The sequence below is a fragment of the Pan troglodytes genome, chromosome 19 (assembly GCF_028858775.2).
Source record: "Pan troglodytes isolate AG18354 chromosome 19, NHGRI_mPanTro3-v2.0_pri, whole genome shotgun sequence".
Lineage (NCBI taxonomy): Eukaryota > Metazoa > Chordata > Mammalia > Primates > Hominidae > Pan > Pan troglodytes.
The window spans coordinates 88,664,895-88,689,568 of record NC_072417.2 but is presented as its reverse complement, the minus strand read 5'-3'; the positions used below and the strand labels follow the sequence as shown (position 1 = coordinate 88,689,568).

General features: G+C 45.2%; 2 protein-coding genes across 22 annotated transcripts in view; one reads left to right on the top strand and one right to left on the bottom strand.

Moving 5' to 3' along the window:
• Window positions 1–21,582, bottom strand: part of SAP30BP (SAP30 binding protein) — a 40,612-nt gene extending 19,030 nt beyond the window's left edge. For 2 of the 14 annotated variants that reach the window (XM_063799287.1, XM_063799285.1), the window contains exons 1-4: window positions 21,323–21,487; window positions 20,169–20,278; window positions 19,124–19,216; window positions 16,933–16,980 (exon numbers count right to left, since the gene is read on the bottom strand). Coding sequence is in view for 10 of the 14 variants with exons in the window: in XM_054670682.2 (XP_054526657.1) it covers window positions 16,933–16,980; window positions 19,124–19,216; window positions 20,169–20,278; window positions 21,323–21,428 (357 nt within the window). In the remaining 4 variants the exon portion in view is untranslated. Of the gene's footprint in view, window positions 1–16,932; window positions 16,981–19,123; window positions 19,217–20,168; window positions 20,279–21,322 lie in introns of all 14 variants that reach the window. The other 12 variants (XM_054670681.2, XM_016930885.4, XM_054670682.2 and 9 more) reach the window with 11 other exon arrangements.
• Window positions 21,583–21,585: 3 nt separating this feature from the next.
• RECQL5 (RecQ like helicase 5) overlaps window positions 21,586–24,674 on the top strand; it is a 40,557-nt gene continuing 37,468 nt past the window's right edge. For 4 of the 8 annotated variants that reach the window (XM_009433296.4, XM_054670677.1, XM_054670676.1 and 1 more), the window contains exons 1-2: window positions 21,611–22,366; window positions 23,627–23,748. In XM_009433296.4, coding sequence (XP_009431571.2) covers window positions 22,237–22,366; window positions 23,627–23,748 — 252 coding nt within the window. In that variant the 5' untranslated portion in view covers window positions 21,611–22,236. Of the gene's footprint in view, window positions 22,367–23,626; window positions 23,749–24,674 lie in introns of all 8 variants that reach the window. The other 4 variants (XM_063799281.1, XM_063799280.1, XM_063799283.1 and 1 more) reach the window with 2 other exon arrangements.

The following is a 24,674-nucleotide window of genomic DNA, read 5'->3' as shown; positions in this document are numbered from 1 at the left end:
TTACAGAACCTGGAATATGGTTCCCCCTGCAGAGAATACAAAAGTCCAGCCATTGATGAAGCTGACTGGAGCACAGGAAGGAAGTAACAACAATATAGACCCACGAAACTGGACAAGCTGCCATTTGAGCTGGGAGGATTTACTCAGCAAAGAAGTACCAAGTCCTGAGTAAGAGAATGGAGGTTTATTTACAGCCAACAATGCTTCCTCAATCCTTCCTGGAACCGGCCCCACAAAGCTCCAGTGTCAAACTTGAGTTCCACAAAGGCAGCCACCAGCATCTAGATCCCACCAAATCTAAACGTCATGTTTTCTTTCCAGCTTCGGGAGCAGCGGGCACAGAGAAAGCACTCTGAACAGGGGCACAGGGCAGCCAGCCCCGAGGCCACGGGCAAGAATGCTACAGACTGGGGGTTTCCTGTTGGGCAATGTAATCTTGCATCTTACAAGTACGTGGCAGCTAGGGAGGCAGATTAGTAAAATGACTCCTTTCAAACCTTTATTCTCTCAGACCTGGGACAGCCCATGGCCTGATGAGATCTCACTTCACGAGCACAATAGCTCCTTAAAAACAGATCCTCACTGTGACCCACGAGCCTTGAGGATTCCCTGCTGCCCATTTCAGCCTCTTCCTCCCCTTTCTGCACCCAGGATCTCTGCAATGCCTGCTCCCTGAAATCGCCTTCTCCCCACTCCTGCCTAGAAAGCCCCGTGTAGGCCTCAGCCCAGCCCAGGGAAGCCTTCCTCTACCCTCATGCTCACCTGGCCGATGAAGACAAACTACTCTACTCTGTGTACTCACAAAAATCACCACGTCTAATAGTCAGCCCGGTCCACAGAAGGTGCTCAAGCACTGACCTCTCTCTGTCACACACACACACACCAAACACTGTCAGTTTGTCTTCTGTCAAGTTTAGGTTCCACACCTACCTTCAGCTGTTATGTTTTAACTTCAGACTCCCAGCCTGGTCAACTCCACAGTGAGTTTCATGTGTAGATTCACTAGAAATGTCAGACGGACAGGCAGCAGAAGAGCAGCTAACAAAAGGGCTAGGCTTGCAATAAAAGTCTGCCAAGGGGCAGGAGAAGGTGGGGAGGGGACACCAACGCTGAATTACAAAAAAATTTCAAACCCAATTCTTTGTGCATCTTTCTGCATCATCTTTTTTTTTTTTTTTTTTTTTTTTCCTGAGACGGGGTCTCACTCTGTCACACAGGCTGGAGTACACTGGCGCAATCATAGCTCATTGCAGCCTTGACCTCCTGGGCTCAAGCAATTCTCTTGCCTCAGCCTCCCAAGTAGCTGGGATTACAGGCATGCACCACCATGACTGGCTAATTTTTTAATTTTTTGTAGAGATGGAGTCTCACTATGTTGCCCAGGCTGCTCTTGAACTCGTAGGCTCAAGCAATCCTCCTGCCACAGCCTCCCAAAATGCTGGGATTACAGGTGTGAGCCACCACATCTGGCCCTGCATCCTCTTTCTGAACACTGGGCCTAATGCTCCTAAATCCTAAGACAAAAAGAATTACTGTATAGTTAATTCATTTATTTTTTCCACAGATAATTTATTGAGCATGATTTATACACCAAGCAATGGGCCAAGCATTGAGGATAAAATATGAAAACTCAATCTAGGGGAATAAGTTTAGGTATTATGCTAAGCTCTTCAATTAAGAATCTCATTTTTCACAACAGTCCCACGAAACTGTGCTCTTAACCATCAGGCAATACAGCTGCTTCAGAACAACTGCTATGCCATCCTCCAGAAACCCTCTTGTGGGGGCATCAAAGTAATAGTCAAAACAAGGTTTTCTGAGATCAATGTGAGTCACTTCAGGTTGCCAAGAAAGCAACAATGCTGGATTACCTTTATAAAATACCTCCAAGTTCTAGAATAAAATGATGTTGGTTTGACAGAGACATGGTTGGGGGCTAGGAGTGAGAGCTGTCAACAGCTCAGCGAAGCCTCCAAACCCAATGCTGCATGGGAACATCCCACCCCAGAGGCCAGATGCCAGCCACCCCCACCGGAGAGCCCTGGAGAAAGCCCATTGCTAGCACATTTCCTTTAGTTGTATCCTGTCGGCCAGGACTGAGCCACTGCTGTGGGCACACTGCCTGCCTGGGAATGGAAACACTCAATTTATCAGAAAAATGGGCGGAAGTTGGTGGGGCCCTCTGGGACACACTGGGGTTGCCTTTGCTTAGACCACTTGCTGACGGGAAGGCTCTGCTCCCAACCACAGAAGGTTTCTTTTTTTCTTTCTTTTTTTTTTTTTTTTTTTTCCTGAGATGGAGTCCCGCTCTGTTGCCCAGGCTGGAGTGCAGTGGCGCAATCTCGGCTCACTGCAAGCTCCGCCTCCAGGGTTCACGCCATTCTCCTTCCTCAACCTCCAGAGTAGCTGGGACTACAGGCGCCCGCCACCACGCCTGGCTAATTTTTGTATTTTTAGTAGAGACGGGGTTTCACCTTGTTAGCCAGGATGGTCTCGATCTCCTGATCTCGTGATCTGCCTGCCTCAGCCTCCCAAAGTGCTGAGATTACAGGCGTGAGCCACTGCGCCCGGCCCCAACCACAGAAGGTTTCTATAGGAATGGGTGAAACAGGAGTTTGCCAAGACTTATTAAGCCGGCTATAGAACTGGCCTTGTAGACTGAAGACAAGGTAGGGAGGAGGAAGGGAAACAGTTTCTCTATTTGAAAAATCTGGCTACATTTACAAAGCCCACGTGGCTCAGCACGGCTCCTGATGTTGTTACATGGAACATGTTACAACCAACTAGACTTCAATGTAAATGCAGGGAGCTATTTCCAAGGGGGACTTTTGTTATCCGATTATTCCAAGTACAATCTACATTTGATTCAAGACACTTCAAGATTTTTGGTTTCTTGAAAGTTACAGAAGATGGTCAGAGAGGGCCATTCCCTTTTTGTCTTATCCCCAGAGTGTCAGGAACGGGTGTATCTAGGTCCAGAGTTTGCCTCACACCAAGGATCTGAGTCAAGCTCTTGGTGGTGAGGCCAGGACAGGCTTTTTCCCTTCAAGGCTTCCCACAAGAACAGTATCTCTGTGCTTTAGGTTGATATATTTGGGGGGTTGGGGGGAGCCTGGAGACAGACAAGGACAAAAGAGACAGCTTTGTGAGGTTGAGAATGCAAGTCTGGAAGGCACACAACTCTACATGGCTACCAAATTACAAAAGCATTCCATCTGAGAGGCTGGCCGACAAGCTGAGGAGTTAGTTACATCAACATCTCAGGCAAATATACTCACAGTCCCTGAAAGTCAGGGTGGCAGAAATGCAAACTGGTCATCATCGACACCGGTAGGAAGGGGACTGAGTTACTTAGAGGGCCAAAAAGAAGGCAAGCATCTTTAAAGCACAGCCCAGAAAATATTTACCTAACTCCAAAGTTAGGAATAGAAATGAGCAAAATCCTATCGAACCCAGAAATCACACAGCAGCATTTCAGGAGACATGGATGAAAATACAGAACAAAGGTCGGAAGTGCTGGATCCCTAAGGACAGGCAGTCCTCTGCATCATATAATTTCAAAAAAATGAGTCCCAGATGGGGAAGGAGGGGCCCAGCCACACCTCAGTTAGCAATCCATGGCATCTGGCCCGAAGGGAAGGAGGTATGTTGGGGCTTGCACGGCTGATGGGAGGGTGTACCAGACACGCGGTGGCTCCCTGTGGGCTGTGGAACCACAGGAGTGAGGTGGGGCTTCTGGGAGTCTCGGCTTCAGGTTACTTGGATCAACTGCCATCAAGAAGGCCCCTCTGGCAGTGCAATGGAGCCAAGGAGGGGTCAGAGGGAGAATAATGGTCATTGTTCCCCTTTGCATGAGATCACAACTTCCAACAACTACCAGCGCTTCTACCAGCAGTGTTCAGCTTATGATGTAGTGAGGCCTTCCTTGGAAGGTGGCAGGACAAAGCCAAAGCAGGCTTGGATTTCCTTCCCTTGTGACACTTGAAGAGTGACTTTCATGGCCTGCCTGCCTTTCTGACTCCTGCTCAGATCCGGTTACCACCCAGCAGGCCCCTAGAACCCCTAGAACCCTAGACCTCAGGCTGGGGTAGGTTCTCCCCAGCACAGCCACTCCACGAGCTTCTGGAAATTCCATGTCTCCCAGCTGTGCAAGGCAACCCTAGTGTTGTTGAGGAAAAGCCTAAAGAAGACCATCCATCGTGTTGAGCGCAGGGAAGTGCCAAATGCTACGTAGGCTTGGGCATTCTCAATAGTTCAAGGCCCACATTACAACTTCCAAGAGAAGGGTGGTGGATGGCTCACAAACCAGCAATGGTCAAGGGCCATTTCCTTCTCTGGTCCTGGGTGAGTCATACTGTAATTCTGTTCCCTTCTAATCAGCACTCAAAAGATTACAGGGTATGGGAGATAGAACACAGGGGCAGGTGGACTAATAAAACATGATGGAAGGATGAAGCATATACTCTCCCACTCACATAGCACCCCACATGACACCCTAAACATAGAACCCACTACAAGCTAACCTACACTATTCAAGTCTCACAATAACCCTATGAGGTAGACATTATTATTTCCATTTTGCACACGAGTAAACTGACGTAAAACATAATGAAGCAGCTCACCCAATAAATGGCAATGTTGAAATTCAAGGCCAAATCTGTTTGGCTCAAAAGCCCAGTTATCCAGTTATTCCCAACTTCCCACCTTCTCCCTCTAGACTAAGAGGCTGCAAAGGGTAGCGGTTTCTAGGAAGCTGTTGGTTCAACCACTGGGTAAGCCAACAGTGAAGACCAAGAAGGAAAAGCACCCCTCCAGGAATGATTCTCTAGCAGGTCAGAGTGAAGCAGGTATTAAAACCCTGGACTTAAGGGAAGACAGCCAGAATTATTATCTTTCAGCTATGACGATCAGGGGAAACAGCTCTAGAGTCCATGGGGCCCCAGTGAGTCACATCTGAGTTAACTTGTTTGAAAGGGTTGGTCCTGCAGGCTTAATCACACAAACCGTGGGTGCTACCTCCCTGTCCTTAGCCTAGAGATTTCCTGGGGACTCACAGAAAAAATGCTACCAAATCCTGAACTCTACCCAGCTCTTCTCCCTTCCTGGGGGAACAACCATGTGGACTTCCAATAAGAACACGAGCTTAAAGAACGAGTTATTCCTTCTGACCCAAGTAAAGCACATGGCCCATTTCCTGTTCACCAGAGAACTTCATTAGAGGGAAACTGCAGACATAGCATTCAATTATAAAAAGCCATTCAGATTTTGCTAGTGTAACGTGCTTATTTCTGGATTTAACTTATATAGCTGAAGAAAATATGAGAATGAGGGAAATGATGTGAAAATCCGTGGGGCTAATGACTGGTGTCACTACTAGAACAAAAGTTGGTAGATCTCAATGGGTTTTTAAAAAAATCTCCATTTGGAATATTTTAAAAATTATTATTATTATTTATTTTTTTTTTTTACCAAGCACCATGGTTCATGCTTGTAATCCCAGCACTTTGGGAGGCTGAGGCAGGCAGATCATTTGAGGTCAGGAGTCCGAGACCAGCTTGGCCAACATGGTGAAATCCCAGCTCTACTAAAAAAAATACAAAAATTGGCCAGGCGTGGTGGTGTGCACCTGTAGTCCCAGCTATTGGGGAGGCTGAGGCAGAAGAATTGCTTGAACCCCAGGAGGGAGGTTGCAGTGAGCTGAGATCGCACCACTGCACTCCAGCCTGGGTGACAGAGTGAGACTCTGTCTCAAAAAAAAAAAAAAAAAATTTTCTTACAGCAGCTTTATTGAGATATAACTCATATACCATACAATTCTTTTTTTTTTTTTGAGACGAAGTCTCACTGTGTCACCAGGCTAGAGTGCAGTGGCGTGATCTCGGCTCACCGCAACCTCCGACTCCCTGGTTCAAGTGATTCTCCTGCCTCAGCCTCCTGAGTAGCTGGGATTACAGGCACGTGCCACCATGTCCGGCTAATTTTTGTATTTTTAGTAGAGATGGGGGTTTCACTATGTTGGCCAGGATGGTCTTGATCTCCTGACCTCGTGATTCGCCCGCCTTGGCCTCCCAAAGTGCTGGGATTACAGGCATGAGCCACTGCGCCCAGCCTCATATGCCATACAATTCTTCAGTGTTTGTATTTAACTGTTCATTTGTGTCATATTGCTATTATAATTATACAGTACAGCAACATTGAAAATGTTTATATATAGATAGAGACAAAGCTGGATGCAAAACATATGTTATTATAGGCAAACATAAAAGAAGAATAAAAATGGCTGTATGAGGCCGGGTGCAGTGGCTTGCACCCGTAATCCCAGCTCACGCTTGTAATCCCAGCACTTTGGGAGGCCGAGGCAGGTGTATCACCAGAGGTCAGGAGTTCAAGACCAGCCTGACCAACATGGAGAAGCCCATAGAGATGGGCTCTACTGAAAAATACAAAATTAGCCAGGTGTGGTGGTGCACACCTGTAATCCCAGCTACTCGAGAGGCTGAGGCAGGAGAATCGCTTGAACCAAGGAGGTGGAGACCGCAGTGAGCTGAGATCATGCCACTGCACTTCAGCCTGGGCAACAAGAGTGAAACTCCGTCTCAAAAAAAAAAAAAAAAATGGTCGTATGGTTAGCATCATGGGATTAGGTGATTTTTTTTCCTTTTGCAAAATACTCAATCTTGCTACAATAATTTGCCAAAAATAAACACAAAATAAAAACATTTCATATTTTTATAAAAAAATAACTCTGTCCATTAAAAAAAAAAAGTCCAAGCTTAAGCTCTGAGAGCTCAAGTTTGCTCTTTCATTCTGCAGAGTAATTCTCAGTTGTCAGGGCTCGCCAGCAGCGCATCAACAAAGGCACACAAACAACCTGTTTGCAATGCTGCAAAAGGACTCGGGGCTCCTATCTCATACCACATCACATACCCTCCTAAATATCCTTCAATATCAGGAGGAATGCAACCCTTTGCTGCTTGTTTATGAAAAGCAACAGCATCTTCCTTTCAGATCCCAGAGTCTTGGAAGGGCAGCAAATATACCAGGAGCCCAGATGGGAAACACTTGTGCTCTGCAGCAATCCTGCAGAAGCTGCCCGTGTTCTGGGTCTGTGTTCAATAAAAAGAATATAAGATTTCAACCTGCAGTGCTGCCCGCATGCAATTGCTGGCAGGCTCCTCAAAGTTCTTCCTATAATCAGCAGTCAACAACAAATTCCTGGGAGATTAGCCCCTTAGGCAGTTTTCAGATATTTGATTCTGGTACTTCAAAAGATCAGGAGTAATGCAAGGACAGTGGGAAGGAGTTGAGAGGAGAGTGGGTGAGGGAATTACCGAGTCAGCTCTGCCCAATACAAATCCTCGTCTAGACTGTGAGTCAGTAACTCCCGTCAACTGGGAGACCTGGTCTTCTTCAGGATGGGTATGAATAGCCACTAAGGCAGAGAACCACTCACCTGGCTGGGCCTCCAGAGGAGGCTAAGTGAGGACTTGTCAAGGTCCCCACTCTGGAACTCTTAAGACAATCTACTGCCACAGTTCCCAGACTACTACCTGGGGTAACCCAGCAAACTCACAAAGGTGCCACAGGATATTTAACAAAACTGTTACAGGAAACACAGCCTTACTCCACATGTCACATACCACACACACACATATTATTTTTTTAAGCAGCTACTGAATTGTGAGGACAGTAATACTTAGTGTCTGAAGCTAATGACATAAGAAACAGAACCATTCGTTAGGCATTTTTTCTTCTTTTTTTCAGACAGGGTCTTGGTTTGCTGCCCAGGCTGGAGTGCAGTGGTACAGATCTCGGCTCACAGCAACCTCTGCCTCCCAGGATCAAATGATCCTCCCATCTCAGCCTCCCAAGTAGCTGAGACTACAGGCACACACTACCATGCCTGGCTAACTTTTGTAGTTTCTGTAGAGACAGGTTTCACCATGTTGCCCAGGCTGGTCTCAAACTCCTGTGCTCAAGCAATTCTCCTGCCTCGGGCATCCCCAAGTGCTGGGATTACAGGCGTGAGCTACCACACTCAGCCATTAGGCATTTCTTTTTGTTCCAGAGGTCTGTGAAAAACTATGGAGACATGAAGGGCAGTGAGCCGAGAAATCGTGGCGCCTTCTAACCTACAGGATAAGGGCGTATAATCAGACTTAATTACACTGAAAAGGCCAAGCACTGCTAACAAGTGCATTGTATACTGCGAAAAGCACCTTCATGTACATTCTCTCACGCAGCAGTCACAACCACCTTGCAAAGGGGGTCTCACGGCCCTGACTGCCCAAATGGAGCCAAGTGAAGCTTAAGTTACAGGCCTGTGGTTCCACAGCCAGAGGGAAGCCAGGCCAGGGCACAACCCAGGTCTTCGGACCACAAGTCCACCAGACCAGCTCTAAATTGTTTGTGAGCTCCACATTTTAGTACTACTTTAGGGATCTAAGAATTTTAAAAATGTCTTCTCTTAACTGGGGTTATACACGCCTTTTTAAAAAATGCCAGAACAATTCCCCCCAACCCCCACCTGATGCCACCTCCTTGACCCAGAAGACAGAATTTTGTTTTCACAGATGTACACTCCTGGGCTGGGAGGATTCTTTTCCTAGATCAGAGCGTGAGATCTAGATCTTTTCCTAGATCAGCACCTCAGGGAGGCCGGCGATCCCAGTCCCTCCCAGTTAGCTGGCAATAGGCTGCTCCATCTTTCTTGCTCCAGGCTCTCAACCCCCATGTTTGTTTTCAAAGGAAGGGTGTGTCAGGGACAGTGAGTGAATGGAAACAGCTTCATCCACAGGAACTGTAGGAGTGGAGAAAAAAATAAACAAGGGAAACCGTCCAGAGCAAACGAGGTAAAAATGGACAAAGGAGAGTGGCGAAAGGGATGCTCGGGTGCCAAAGGTAAACGGGGAGGAAGCACTTCAGCCACCAGGCACTCCTTTCCCGGAGTGAGGTGCTGGCCCCAGGACTGTCACGTCTGCTCTTTTTCCGGAACAGCAGTGCCACCTCCTGTTAATTTGCTGCTTACCGAAGAGACAAGATCAGAAACTTGAAGTTAGAGACAAAAAAATAATGGAACACAGGAAACAAAGCTTGTTTCCTATGCAACGCCCAGCCTCCTTCTCCAATCTCCTGTTCGCTAGTTTGGGGCAAACTCAGCACCCGCAGAGCCCAATCCCTGCTGCCCCAACCTAAAGGACAGGACCAAGGCTCTCTGCCCAGGTGGGCCAGAGTTAGTTCTTACTCACGCTCCCAAACATGGGACTCTGTGCTCACAGGTAACCCCAAACATCAGAGCAATAAAAACCAGGGCAATTCCAGTCTGTGCATATTTTAAAGTCATCAGATAATAAAGTTAGAGAATACTCAACTTTGCTTATGTATAATGCCCAAGTCCTTTCCTAGGGGGTTCCCAGGGAACTCCTTGGAGTTTAATCCAACCTCTACCAACAGATTTTATGATGTTGATGACAAGTCGTTTCTTACAACTTGCCTGAAGGCCGGGCATGGTGGCTCACACCTGTAATCCCAGCACTTTGGGAGGCCCAGGCAGGCAGATCACGAGGTCAGGAGATCGAGACCATCCTGGCTAATATGGTGAAATCCCGTCTCTACTAAAAATACAAAAAATTAGCCAGGTGTGGTGGCGGGCGCCTGTAGTCCCAGGTACTACTCGGGAGGCTGAGGCAGGAGAATGGCGTGAACCCGGGAGGTGGAGCTTGCAGTGAGCCGAGATCGAGCCACTGCACTCCAGCCTGGGCGACAGAGCGAGACTCCGTCTCAAAAAAAAAAAAAAAACTTGCCTGAAAAACCTCTAGAAACAGGGAGCTCACTACCTTATGAAACAGCTCAACCCACTTGTGGCCGGAGATCACAAAAGGTCCTTCGTTATGTGAAGGTAAACTTCTGTGGAATTCTGCGCGCGGCTTCAGGTCTGCCTCAGGCTGCCTTAGCCTTTCCCTCAGCAGACCTTCAAACACCAGAGCGCAACCCCGGCTCTTCCCGAGTCTTCTGTCTTCCAGCTCTACCTTTCCCTCAGGTGATGTGCTTTTGAGTCCCCTCACCTTTATGACTGCTCTTCTGAGAGCACTCCAGTTTAAAACATGGAATCTGCTCTTCCAAAACAGGCCGACAACATGGTATGACCAGCCTGGGAAGTGTGCACAGGTGGAACTGGAAGTGATGGTCAGTTCAGCCAATGCTACTGAACACACACACACCAGACATACTGAGTCAAGTACAGCCGGCCCTCTGGATCTGTGGTTCTGAATCCATGGCCAGAACTCACCTCCAATTGTGTATATGTGTATGTGTGTGTGTGTGTGTGTGTGTGTGTGTGTTTTAAATTGTGTCTGTGTTGAACGTGTCAGACTTTTTTGCTTGTCATTATTCCCTAAACAACACAGTCTAACAACTAGTTACACAGCCATTTACATTGTATCAAGTATCATAAGATGATTTAAAGTATCCAGAAGGATTCCCAAGGCTAAATGCAAATGCTACACCATTTTATATCAGAACCTTGAGCATCTGAGGAGGGGGTCCTGGGATCCCCACAGATAGTGAGGGACAACTGCATTTTATTTTTACTTAGTTGAACCTTAAAATAAATGAGGCAGATTTTATTATGATGATTATTTTCGCGATGAGAAAAACTGAGGTTAAAGGACTTCCCCAAGAAAACCCCAGTCTCATTCCAGAGCTTGAACTCCTCGCCACCATGCCAGGGCTGAATCATCTTACTCTGAATACTAACCCACCCTCAACATGGCTCAAGACCCCATAAGGCTAACAACTTAAAGGACATTTTGAGAGCAATAAAAACAGTTCTCAAACAACTACTGAATCACTGACCCATGATTTCTGTTTTAGAATAATAGTAGTTTTTCTAAGGGGTCTGCAAAGTCAAAACTGTTTTAAGTCATTATTTGTCTTTTTCATCGTGTTGACCTTTGCACAAGCAATGGTGGGTAAACTGCTAGCCTTTAGAACAAATTGAGGCGGCAGCACCAAACTGTAGCCGTTTGATTTAAAAAAAAAAAAAAAAAAAAAGGGCTGGGTGCAATCCCATGGGATTCCCATGCCTGTAATCCCACCACTATGGGAGGCTGAGGTGGGTGGATCACTTGAGGTCAGGAATTTGAGACCTGCCTCACGAACATGGTGAAACCCCAACTCTACCAAAAAAATAAAAAATAAAATACAAAAATTAGTCAGGCATGGTGGTGCACATCTGTAATCCCAGCTACTCGGGAGGCTGAGGCAGGAGAATCGCTTGAACTCGGAGGTGAAGGCTGCAGTGAGCTGAGATTGCGCCACTGCACTCCAGCCTGGGTGACAGAGCGAGACTTCGTTTCCAAAAAAAAAAAAAAAAAGCCAGTTTCACTTAAGAATGGTCAGCCATAGGCCGGGCGTGGTGGCTCACATCTGTAATCCCAGCACTTTGGGAGGCTGAGGCAGGCAGATCACAAGGTCAGGAGTCCGAGACCAGCCTGGCCAATATGGTGAAACCCTGTCTCTACTAAAAATACAAAAACTAGCCGGCCATGGTGGCGCGTGCCTGTATCCCAGCTACTCAGGAAGCTGAGGCAGGAGAATTACTTGAACCTGGAAGGCAGAGGTTGCAGTGAGCCGAGATTGTGCCACTGCACTCCAGCTTGGGCAACAGAGTGAGTGTCTCAAAAAAAAAAAAAAAAAAAGTTTTCTGCCAGGACAGTAAAAATGATTAGTTTTATGACATCTTGACATTTGAATATACATCTCTTTAATATTCTGGGCAATGACATGAGAGGCATGCATAAATACTTCTGCTGCATAACAAAGTCAGATAAATGTCTCAGGGAAAAGCACACATAGCAATGCCCCCTTATCCCTGGGGTATACGTTCCAAGATTCCCAGTAGATGCCTTGAACCTCTGATAGTACTGAGACCTATACATACTATGTTTTTTTCCTATACATACATACCTATGATAAAGTTTAATTTATAAACTAGTAAGAGATTAACAACAATTAGAATGGTATACTGTAATAAAAGCTATGCGAATGTGAACTCTCTCTCAAAATAGCTTACTGCATGTAATATATTCAGACTGCAGCTGACCTCAGGTTACTGAAGCCACGGAAAAGGATGGACTACCGTTTGTGATTATTTGAGTCACCAGTTGAACTGACAGTTTTCTTCAGGAAACACCATTTTTATTTCAAAGAATGACAAACTAGTTATCTGGACTTGGGTATTTGGCAGACATTTTCTCAAGACCAAAGCCTGTTACTTCAAGGAAAGCTCTGATAGCACATATTGAAAATGATAAATTCATGCTTTCAAACAAAAATTATTAGAAACACATTATCTTAAAAAATGTATTGCTCCTTATTGTGGGCTTGCTAAAAGGTTTCTAACATTTAATGATTTTCTGATGAGATTAGTGATGTCACTAATAAATACTACTTTTTTGGTATGACAGAACAAAATGTGTCAACATTTAGATCTGCGTAACTCAGTACATCAGCAATTTTCAAATCACCAGAGCCTGATGATATCAAATCATGTATGGGTAAAAGATCCATTCAAAGGGCAAGAGAGACCAGTGGATTTTAGGGAAGCAGAATGCAGAGTTCACTGGTAAGGCTTTGCATTCCATGATGTAACTAACCTTTCAAGGAAACTATCACCTGTTGAGTTTTGATGAAGTATCAAAGAAGAATACCTATAATTACCTGAATGCAAAAGCAGTTATATGTACCCAGCCATATTCTATTAAGCCAGACATTAAAGAGATTTGTAAAGTGGCGACACAGTGCCACTCTTTGCATTAACATTTTTTTGGAAATACTTATTTTTTCTAAAAATGTTATTTATGTTAATATGTAATAGGTTTGTTTGTTTGAGACAAGGTTTCAGTCTGTCACCCAGGCTGGAGTGCAGTGACAAGATCACAGCTCACTGCAACCTCTACCTCCCAGGCTCAAGTGATTCTCCCACCTCAGCCTCTCGAGTAGCTGGGACTAGAGGCATGCACCGCCACACCTGGCTAATTTTTGTATTTTTTTTATAGAAATGGGGTTTTATCACGTTGCCCAGGTTGGTCTCAAACTCCTGGGCTCAACCAATCTGCCCACCTCGGCCTCCCAAAGTGCTGGGATTACAGGCACAAGTCACTGTGGCCGGCCCAGGTTTGTTATTTTAAAATAAGTAATTTAAAATTTTCTCAGTTTTAACTTATAAAATAGTAAACATCAATAGATAAAACCAAAATGAACAAAAACTCTGAGATCCTCAATTTTTAATTGTGTAAAGAAACCTAAATGTTTTGAGAACTACTGAAAAAAATTAAAAGATCTTAAAAAACCAAAGTAGAGGCCGGGCAAGGTGGCTCACGCCTGTAATCCCAGCACTTTGGGAGGCTGAAGTGGGCAGATAACGAGGTCAGGAGATCAAGACCATCCTGGCCAACATGGTGAAACCCCGTCTCTACTAAAAATACAAAAATTAGCTGGGCGACATGGCATGTGCCTGTAATCCCAGCTACTCGGGAGGCTGAGGCAGGAGAATGTCTTGAATGCGGGAGGCAGAGGTTTCAGTGAGCTGAGATTGCGCCATTGCACTCCAGCTTGGGCAACAAGAGCGAAACTCCTACTCAAAAACAAAACAAAACAAAAAAACAACAAAAAACCAAAGTAGAAAGGAGAATGCCATCTAGTGGAGATGACAATTATGACAGTAATCTAATTGTTAAACAACACTTCTAACAAAGATCCACACTTGTAACATATTCTATTGTTAGAAACTTCCTATGTTCATGTGCACTGGGCCTGGTGGCTCACACCTCTAATCCCAGCCCTTTGGGAAGCCAATGTGGGCAGATTACTTGAGCCCAGGAGTTCAAGACCAGCCGGGGCAATATGGCAAAACCTTTTCTCTACAAAAAAATAAAAAAAAATTGCTAGGTGTGATGCACACACCTGTAGTCCCAGCTGTTTGGGAGGCTGAGGTGGGAGGATTAATTGAGCCAGGGAAATTGTGGCTGCAGTAAGTTATGATGGCACCACTGCACTCCAGGTGACAGAGGAGACTCCACCTCAAAAAAAAAAAAAAACAACAAAAAACAAACAAAAAAACTTCATATGCTTAAAGCAGAATGTCCAAAATTAAGGGTTTTGAATATAAAAAATATTGTTACACATCAATTTAAAAAAATGTGGGCTGGGCACAGTGGCTTATGCCTGTAATCCCAGCACTTTGGGAGGCAGAGGCAGGCCTATCACTTGAGGCCATGAGTTCAAGACCAGCCTGGCCAACATGGTGAAACCCTGTCTCTATTAAAAATACAAAAAATTAGCTGGGCATGGTGGCTCACACCTGTAATCCCAGCTACTCGGGAAACTGAGACAGGACAATCACTTGAACCCAGGAGGCGGAGGTTGCAGTGAGCCGAGATCACAGCACTGCACTCCAGCCTGAGCGACAGAGCAAGACTCTGTCTCAAAAAAATAAATAAAATAAATAAATAAAAATAAAATGTAAATGTGCCAGAAAGTTCTGGATTTGAGGTACATGTTGCTATGTGGAAGAGAGTCTGAGGCCAGCTCAAGCAGAAGGATGACAGGGCCAGGACTAAGATAAGAGTATCACAGAAGACTCATGCTGGGGATCATTTGTAGTCCTTGGAGATGCCACGAGGACTCCTAAAGGCCTGGCAGCCACTGGGGATTGCAGAACATTGAAGCTGGCAAGCTTTATCTAAACTCTTCTCCATCACCCTCCAAAAGAACTAAATGAAGTGACTTTGAGGGTTGGATTTTGTGTTCTGATTTCTGAGGGCTCCTCAAGAGGAACAGAAATTATTCCATGAAAACTTTTCATTCCACAGTAAAACTTGAAATGCACATGAGTGAATGAGGAACAGCGAAGCACATCAGTCAAGGAGCAGGCAGGAATGACGAGGCTGTCAGCCGTGATGTGGGGCTGAGAAGGGGAGCCTGAGCACAAAAGGCATTTCCACAATCTTCCCAGCTTCACCTTTTTTGGGTCCCTCCCACCCCGTTCTTTAGTGACTGCTACCAGACAGTAGTAAAGTCTGTTTTGTTTTTCATGTGGCCCTTACCCTGACTCACAAAGCCCTGTCATCTCCCCAAGGATTTGTTGCCTGGATTACAGTATTTTAGAAGGGGTGACCGTTAAGTGTTATGTACCCTCCTCTCCAGTCAACTTCCCCAGGAGGCCTTCCAGCCCTAAGAAAAGGCTGCAACTGTACCCAGAAAGACTCTAGGACCCAGATCCTCCCTTCCCTCCACAACTGAAACCCAAACACTTAACGGCTCCCTGGGCTTGTTTTACATGCAGGCTCCAAGTCCTATATACCCTAAATACTAGGCAGAGAAGATTATCACTACTGAGTGTTTTTGTTCGGCAAGCCCGAGCAGAGCTGTGACTGACTTTGAACTATGGGGCCATGGGTCTGCCCATACCATCTTGCCAGTTCTCAGGCAGCGCGAGTTCTTAGGCCTGGGTTCCAGGTTTTTCACTCAGCATAGAAAGCAGGTTGCATTTACAGTTTTCAGGGGTTCTTTTTTTTCCCTCCTGCATGCTGGTGCCAAAACTTTCTTTCCTGGTAAAACACACTCTTATCTTTCTCACTCACAACCTCTCAAGATTTTAGTGGCTACATACAGTTCTATCCAATCACAGAATCAGCTCAAATATGGAACAGCTCACACTATATTTTCAAGAATATTACTGTTTTAGATTATAATTGGGCATAAATTTCCTAAATTTTACTAGGTCATCTTGAAAGTTACAGCTGGTTTCCAAGCAGTTTTTTTTTTTTTTTGAGACAGATTCTCATTCTGTTGCCCAGGTTAGAGTGCACTGGCAGATCGTGGCTCACTGCAACCTCTGCCTCCCAGGTTCAAGTAATTCCCCTGCCTCAGCTTCCCCAGTAGCTGGGATCACAGGTGTGCACCACCCACCAGTCTCACCAGTTAATTTTTGTATTTTTAGTAGAGACGGGGTTTCACCATACTGGCCAGGCTGGTCTTGAACTCCTGACCTCAAGTGATCCTCCCGCCTCGGCCTCCCAAAGTGCTGGGATTACAGGCGTGAGCTACTGCGCCTGGCCTCAAATCAGTTTTTAACTGCAAAACGGGTCCTTATTCCCCGGGTCTATAGTGATATAATTAAGTCTTTTTCTTTGGGGGTACAGGGGGGAAGTTTTTCCTCATAAAAAATGACTCTTCAGCAAGTACACATTTCTAATGGCCAATGCACAGCACAGCAGCTTAACCAACACAAGGGTGTCTTAACCTTCACAACAGATCATTATGGAATGTGATAGGAATTGCTACAAATTACTCTTGGCTGCTACTAGGATGAAACTATGAGAATAGTTATGTTGTTCCGAAAAAGACCATTCTGTACAGCTTGCCCAAAAGTGGATGGACACAGCCCCAGGAAAATAAGAATTAGACCCACCATCCCTGAGAGCTGGGGAGAGGCCTCATTTTGGTCTGACCTTCTTATAGACTCTTGTTCACTTCTAGATGACTAAAGAGAACCCAAAGCACGCGAGGCGGCCCTTACACCTTCCTGGGTCTAGAAACAGACTAATCCACCTGCAGGGCAGTGACACTTACAGCCCCATCTGGGATGCAGAATGCAAGTGGGTTGTTGGCCTCAGCCAGGCCTCTCGCCTTTCTAGTCAGGAGATATGGCACAATCTGAAAGGCTGGAAATCCAGTGTGTCTCAGGATTTGTTCATTCCTGAGTCGTCTCCAGGTTCTTTCTTTATAAAGCTTATTTTATCCCAGAAAATGTCCACACAGTTGCACAGTTTGTCAGTGGGACAGATCTTGACCAAACATACGAACTGAGCCACAATGTTCAAACACCTTGTTTGCATCCAGCCACCCACCACAGCCAACACCAAATACCTTTGGGTCATCAGCCTCAGGTTTTTCAGTCTCTGAATCGTCATCTTCCTACAAGACAAAGAATTTAGAGGATTAAGCTTAAAGGAGCGGGCCTGAGGAGTCTCACATGCATAACTAGGGGCCGGAGCAAACAGCCCATTTACCCAGCTGGGGTCATCCCACCAAGAATCCCTCCCCTACCATATAACTCAGAACCAGAGAAAAATAAGGGGAAAAAGAGATATTCTGGAGGGGAAAAAAACAAAAAACAAAAAAGCATCAGCAGCTCAAAGTCAAGTTACTTTAGTGGTGAGACAGTCCACATCAATGAAGATGCCCGAGTTAAAAGTCACATACATAAAAATGGAGAAGGCTTGCAATATGTTTTAGGAAAGAGTAAGATCAGGCCACACAATAAAACAGGCATCGTGTTTCCACTGAAGTATCAGTTATTTCAAATCAGGATTATGAGCCTTCTTTCCTTTTCATATACACATGTATATCAGACTCGGACCTACTCTAACAGTGTTCAACACCAAGTGCCAAGGCTTACACACAGCTGTATCGCAGCACCTCAACCAGCATTTGCACGAACATCAACACAGGAAGGTAGGCATCAAACAACCTGAGCAAGTGACCTGGGAAAGGCAGGACTAAAGGGCAATGCCCAACCTTTCAGGAGTCCCAGTTGAGTGGGCTCTGCCTCCACCTAAGTGCTCACAGAACTGCCAGTGATCCATTCTACCCAGTCCTGTTCCTTATCCAGATGAGGTCAGCCTGACACAAAGGATCACACACGGTAAGGCATTCTCCAAAGCGAGCCCGCCATTCCACTGAACGCTAACGCTGATGCTATGAAGGTCAAAGATCAGGAGCAGATGCTGGACCAGCTACCTTATTAGCTGGCTAAATCCACATCACCTCCACTACCCAGAACACTCCCAATGCACAGAAGCCTTTAACTAAATACCCAGGAAAAAATGGTTTCATTTGAAACTACTATTTTCAACAAAGCTACATTTCAGCCCAAACATTACACAGCACTCCATATATTAATATAAATACCACTCGAGAGACTTGAACTAGACTCATGATTTGGAGACTTAACTGTCCTGTAAGGTACCAGTGAGTCCAAGGCTTTAAATGCAATCTCCATAATCTCCTTAAAATGAAATCAGTCATGCCAAATAAACAGAGATGGAGCTCAGACAAATACAATCACATTTCAGAATCTCTACAATAAGATCTGATGAGAGGATTTTACTCAAATATGAAATGAAGCTTAAACATGATGAAAATTCTAAGCAAAGCAAATATGAAACAACACTTCAAAAACACATTATGCAAACGTACTAAAGAAAAGAGTTATGAATATTAAGCCAGAATGTGCGTACTTCAGAAAAGTCAGAAAACAACTTGCAAAACTTTTCTGAATAATTTCAGTCAACTCTGAATTATCAGTATTAATGGATGGGGCTAAAGGCATGAAAGTATCTCCCAAAATGCATCATGTACAAAACGCATTTCTGTTTGTTGTGGAAATAATTTTTTTTTTTTTTAAGATGGAGTCTGGCTCTGTTGCCCAGGCTGGAGTGCAGTGGCGTGATCTCGGCTCACTGCAACCTCCGCCTCCCGGGTTCAAGCAATTCTCCTGCCTCAGCCTCCCGAGTAGGTGGAACTACAGGTGCGTACCACCATGCCCTGCTAATTATTGTATTTTTAGTAGAGATGGGGTTTCACCATGTTGGCCAAGATGGTCTTGATCTCCTGACCTTGTGATCCGCCCACCTCAGCCTCCCAAAGTGCTGCGATTACAGGCATGAGCCACCGTGCTTGGCTGGAAAGAATTTTAATGCTAACATTTACATACCAACATGTAACAAAAATTTCAAACAAATAATATATTTTAAGTGATTTAATTAAAACTTGCTAAGCAGTCAGATTTGACATCTAGACTCAACTCTGCCTGTCTTATGCTAAGCACCAACCTCAATTTCCTTGCGTTTTCTGCAAACTTAAATTCTGGCTCATGTTGCTCAGGTGATTATGTGTCTAAAGACTTTCTTGTTAATAATAGCACAGGTTCTCCTTTCTCCAGCACCTACTGAACTTCAGGCAAGATTTGTGATCAAGAACTAAGGGCACCATTATAAAAAGTGCCAAATAAAATTTCAAGAAAGAAGTTAAGAAGGCCAGGGATGGTGGCTCATACCTGTAATCCCAGCACTTTGGGAGGGTGAGGCAGGGGAATTGCTTCAGGCCAGAAGTTTGAAACCAGACTGGGAAACATAGTGAAACGCCGTCTCTACAAAAAAATTTTTAAAAAATTTTAAAAATCGGCCAGGAGCAGTGGCTCACGCCTGTAATCCCAGCACTTTGGAAGGATGAGGCGGGTGGATCACCTGAGGTCAGGAGTTAGAGACCAGACTGGCCAACATGGTGAAGCCGTCTCTGTGAAAAATACAAAAATTAGCCAGGCGTGATGGCAGGTGTCTGTAATCCCAGCTACTCAGAAGGCTGAGGGCAGGAGAATTGCTTGAACCTGGGAGGTGGAGGTTGCAGTGAGCAGAGATCGCACCACTGCACTCCAGCATGGGCGACAGAGCAAGATTCCGACAAAAAAAAATAATAATAGGTTAGCTAGGCATGGTGGCGCCCACCTGTAGTCCCAGCTACTGGGTAGGCTGAGGTGGGAGGATCACTTGCGCCCAGGAGTTCAAGACTGTAGTGAACTATCTATGATCACACCACTGCACTCCAATCTGGACAGCAGAGTGAGACCCTATCTCAAAAAAAAAAAAAAAGAAAGAAAAAGCAGGTGAAAACGAATTTTCCTTTCTTATCTTGTTAATAAACTGAGAAGACTTAAATGAGCCCCAACCAAGATTAAAAATAATGCAGAGTTGACTGTAGATATAAATGATACACCAGTTAGGATGAATGCCTGCTATAAATGGAGTAAATAATTTAAACAGGGAAAAATCAACATAAAACACCCATTGATATCTGGGTTAAATAAAATAATCCACTATCTTTTCCCCCAAATTTCAATTCAAAGATTAATAAAAAATGATCCATGTGAAAATACATTTTCAAACAGATCTGATATCCAATCCAGTTTCTTCCACTAATACTAAAACAAAACGGGAGAGCAAGGGATGGAGCTAACCATGAAATGGAACACTGTTGGCACAGTTCCAAAATCTGACAAATGAAATTGTGCTTTCAGTAGCTCTGGATCTGGGAGATTTACCTACCGACTGTCTACTGTTCTCATCTTCTTCTTCTTCATAACCATCTTCATCACCCCCTAGACGAGAAAAGTCATCCTCCCCATAGGCATCAGATACCAATCCGCCTTTCTCCTCTGAAAGGTTAAAAAACAAACAAACAAACAAACAAACAAAAAGCAAGAAAAAAAAACAAGAGTTACAATGTAAGAAAAAATGTCCAGAGATTTGAGTGGCCAAGACTATCTCTGAAGATACAAAGGGAACCTAAATCTCATGTTAAGTTACAATAGGCCCAGATTCGGCTCTCTGAGAAGGCCAGCATTTACTGAATAAAATCATTAAAAGGTCAGGGAACAAAACCGAGTACTAAATTCTGTTTCTAATGCTATAAACACTAGATAAACACTAAAGTGTTCATAGGAAACCATCAGAGAACTTTCTGACTGGAAGAGACCACACAAAATCACAAAACATGGAAGTACCTAACCTAATCCAATCCCCTTCACTTTCCAGATGAGGAAGCTAAGGTCCTGATATGTTGTTAGGTAACTTGTTCTTTATTCTCCCAAAGAAATCTGTTTCCATTATCTAACATTGTGCTTCTCAACCTGAGGAGGAGAACATCACCGTTAGGCTTTAAAAACTCACAAAATAAGAAAAATCACCTGGGATCCTTAAAAAGTTCACAAATGCCCACATCCTACCCCAGTTCTACCGAATTAGGTTCTCTCACTTTGGGCATCAGATACGTTTGTTTTTAAAAGCTCCAAGATGTGTTTAGGGCACATTCCTAACTAAAAGTTATAAAGTTAACGAACACAATCTTTACCATCTTCCACGTATGTTTTACTTATCGCTCTCCCTCATCAAACAACGAGCCCAGGGGAAACAGGCAGTGGCTGAGCAGCCGCTCCCTCTTCGTCCATCCCTCTGTCTATCACTATAACCGGCACGGAGTCTTTCAGTAAGTTTAGGCAAATTAATCGAAATAACGGGAAGGAGATTCTTCATTCTTAGTCCACAGTCTCTAATGCTCTATCTCACCCCGGACCCTGGACCATTCTCCGGGGTCCGGTGCTTGGAGCACAATGACCATCTTGTTCCCTCCCGCCCAGCGAGGGTACAGCATTCCGGGCAGACACCCGATTCCCCCTTCCAGCTTCGCACTTGGGCCTTACCAGCCGCGCTGCCCACCGCCTCGATTCCAGCCTCGCCATCAGACTCGGGCTCTGAATCTTCCGCGTAAACTGCGAGGGACGACAGAACATTCTTCTTCCCCGCCATCTTATTCCCACAGCTCGGGCGTGGCTCACTCCTATGACTCAAGACGCCGACTTCCGGGCGGAAAGGCAGGTTCTTTCGGATCCCAGGAGACCCCGCGCCACACTGGAAACCAATCAAAACGGCAGTTTCCTGAGCCTGGCTCCGCCCTCATGCCAGCGTTCTACGTCATCACTGCGCGACGGATATAAGATTGCGTGGGTTCTGCCTAAAGCTCAATTACCAGCGCTTTGGCTTCTCTGAGTTGGGGTTGTGTATAGGGGTCTTCGAACAGTGCTGGAACCAGCCAGCAGCCTTTAATTCTTGGGCGGACCACGGCCGGTTCTGATATCTTAGGGTGAAGAGAGGGAGGTGTCGGCCAGCCAAGAGAGAAAATTGCGGATCTTGGGCTCAGGAAGACGGGAGAAGGGGTTCGGGGTCCCGGGGTGGAAGCACGGTCGTCGTGGTTGCGCTTATAGAAGTAGGAGCAGGTGGTGGATCTTAGGAAAACGGTTCCCCGTTCTCCAAGCTGTTCTGAAGACATTTATGTTTCTTCTCTTGATCTGATTTCTAGCTCTGCTATACCGTGGCCTGGAATAGTTCAATGTTTTTATTTTCATTGAGCGTAAAAGTGGAGATGTTAATTACTCAGGAATGTATTGCTTGAGGCAGTTCACCTTCAGCTTTATTACTTAAAAATAATACATTATTTAAGTGTAATATAGCAAATTGTTACAGAAAAATAATCTGTATTTTTAATGCAAAACAGAGGGTTCTCGTGGCAACCTTTTACTACCTTTGCCTTAACCTTTGGCCACTGTTCTTGGCTAAGATGAGCAGCCACCATACCACCTTTCCTTTTGACCCTGAGCGGCGAGTCCGGAGTACGCTGAAGAAGGTCTTTGGGTTTGACTCTTTTAAGACGCCTTTACAGGAGAGTGCGACCATGGCTGTAGTAAAAGGTAACATTACCAAGCTACCTTCCTTTAAATTTATGCTGGCTATACCATAACGCTGCGGCAGAACACCCTCCTCCTCACCCTTCGTACTGCCTCACCTTTGGTCCATAACTGGATTTGGAAATCTTTAGAGTTGTCAAAGCTTGTAGTTTCGTTTATTTGTTTTAATTAGAGATGGGGTCTTGGCATGTTGCTCAGGCTGGTCTCCAAATCCTGGGCTCAGGCAATCATCCCACCTCGGCCTCCCAAGGTGCTGGGATTACAAGCATGAGCCACCACGCCCGGCCCAAAGCTTGTAGTTTTAGTGGCAGAACCACCCGGCTGGTCTATATTTCATAGCTAGATTTACACATGGTCTTTGAAAACACTTCAGATTCTCATTATTGTTCGTTTGTACACACAAACGAACAGCAACAGTGAGGGTGGCAGGAGTAACTTAACTCGGTCACTGGCCTCCTAGGTAATTCCCTTGTTGAAGGTTGAGTGGCCTTGGTCCCAGATAGAGAAGGAAAGAGTAATAATGTTATAAACCTGAGATACGGTGACAAATGGAAGTTGCCAAGAGGCGAGCAGCAATGTAATATTAATGATACATGTCTAAACAAAAGCCCTCTAAGTAATGTCCTCTCATGTCTACACAGATGTACCCACTCATCTAGCAGTACTCTGCTTTCATGGCTATTTAGTTCAATCATCCATATCACAGCAGACTCAGACTTCTTTTTTTTTTTTTTTTTTTTTTTTTTGAGACAGAGTCTTGCTCTGTCGCCCACACTGGAGTGCAGTGGCGCGATCTCGGCTCACTGCAACCTCCGCCTCCTGGGTTCAAGCAATTCTCCTGCTTCAGCCTCCCGAGTAGCTGGGATTACAGGCACGTGCCACCATGCCTGGGTAATTTTTGTATTCTTAGTAGAGACAGAGTTTCACCATGTTGGCCAGGCTGGTCTCAAACTCTTGCCCTCGTGATCTGCCTGCCTCAGCCTCCCAAAGTGCTGTGATTACAGGCGTGAGCCACTGCGCTTGACCCAGACTTTTTAAATCTTGTTTTTAACCATTACTAGAAATGGTTTGGGCATGTATCCAAGTTTCCCAGGATCCTTGCCTTTTTCATAGAAAGGACAGGAGGGGAATTAGGATTACATCGAGACCCTCCCATGTGCCAGACACTCTGCTAGGTGCTTTTCCTACATTCTCATTTAATTTTCAACAACTTCAATGAAAAGGCAGGAAGCACTGAGATATTGTTGTCTTGTATTTTTGCAGGTAACAAGGACGTCTTTGTGTGCATGCCCACAGGGGCAGGAAAATCCCTATGCTATCAGCTCCCTGCTCTGTTGGCCAAAGGCATCACCATTGTAGTCTCTCCTCTCATTGCTTTGATTCAGGTGAGGCTTAGGGCAATGAAGATGGTAGCCCAAAAAGATTCGGGGAAGGTTTTTTGAGGCTGGAAATTTCACTTCTCTATTGGTCTTTTGCCTCTTATTTTCTTTTCTTTTTCTTTTTTCTTTTTTTTTTTTTGAGACAGAGTCTTACTCTGTCGCCTAGGCTGAAGTGCGGTGGTGCGATCTTGGCTCACTGCAGCCTCCGCCTCCCGGCTTCAAGCAATTCTTGTGCCTCAGCCCCCCATATAGCTGGGATTACAGGTGTACGCCACCATACCCGGCTAATTTTTGTATTTTTAGTAGAGATGAGGTTTCACCATGTTGGCCAGGCTGGTCTCAAACTCCTGACCTCAAATGATCCGCCCGCCTTGGCCTCCCAAAGTGCTGGGATTACAGGCGTGAGCCACCACACCCGCCCCTACCTCTTATTTTCTATGATTTGCCTATCTCATTCGCTATATTGGGTTTCTGTATTTCCCCAATGTAGTGTTCTCCACTGGTGCATATCACTCTGGGAGGTTATGAATGACTCCTCTGAGGTCCCTCACCCTCCTTTGTTATTTTTTTGTTCAGAGGAGTATGAAACTGTATTTGTACACACATATACACTCAGTCTCATGTATACACACACGTGCACTCGTGATGTTGAGACAGAAGTTGCAGATGGATAGATAGCTAAGTTGATATGGGGAATCCCTGGTGTCCTGCTTATTTTGGTAAGGGCACAGTATGTGAAACAGAAAAAAAGATGAGAAACTGGCTGGGACCTTATTAACATCTGCTCTACAGGTGTTCTGACTATTTAAGGCCTGCAGATGGGCTGATAGAATCAGAATTGAGGAAGTGTGGCTGTGTGGGTAGGAGCCATCCACCATGAAGGAAGGTAGAGAGACAGGGAACTACAGTAATAACTTGGTGAATGTTCACCA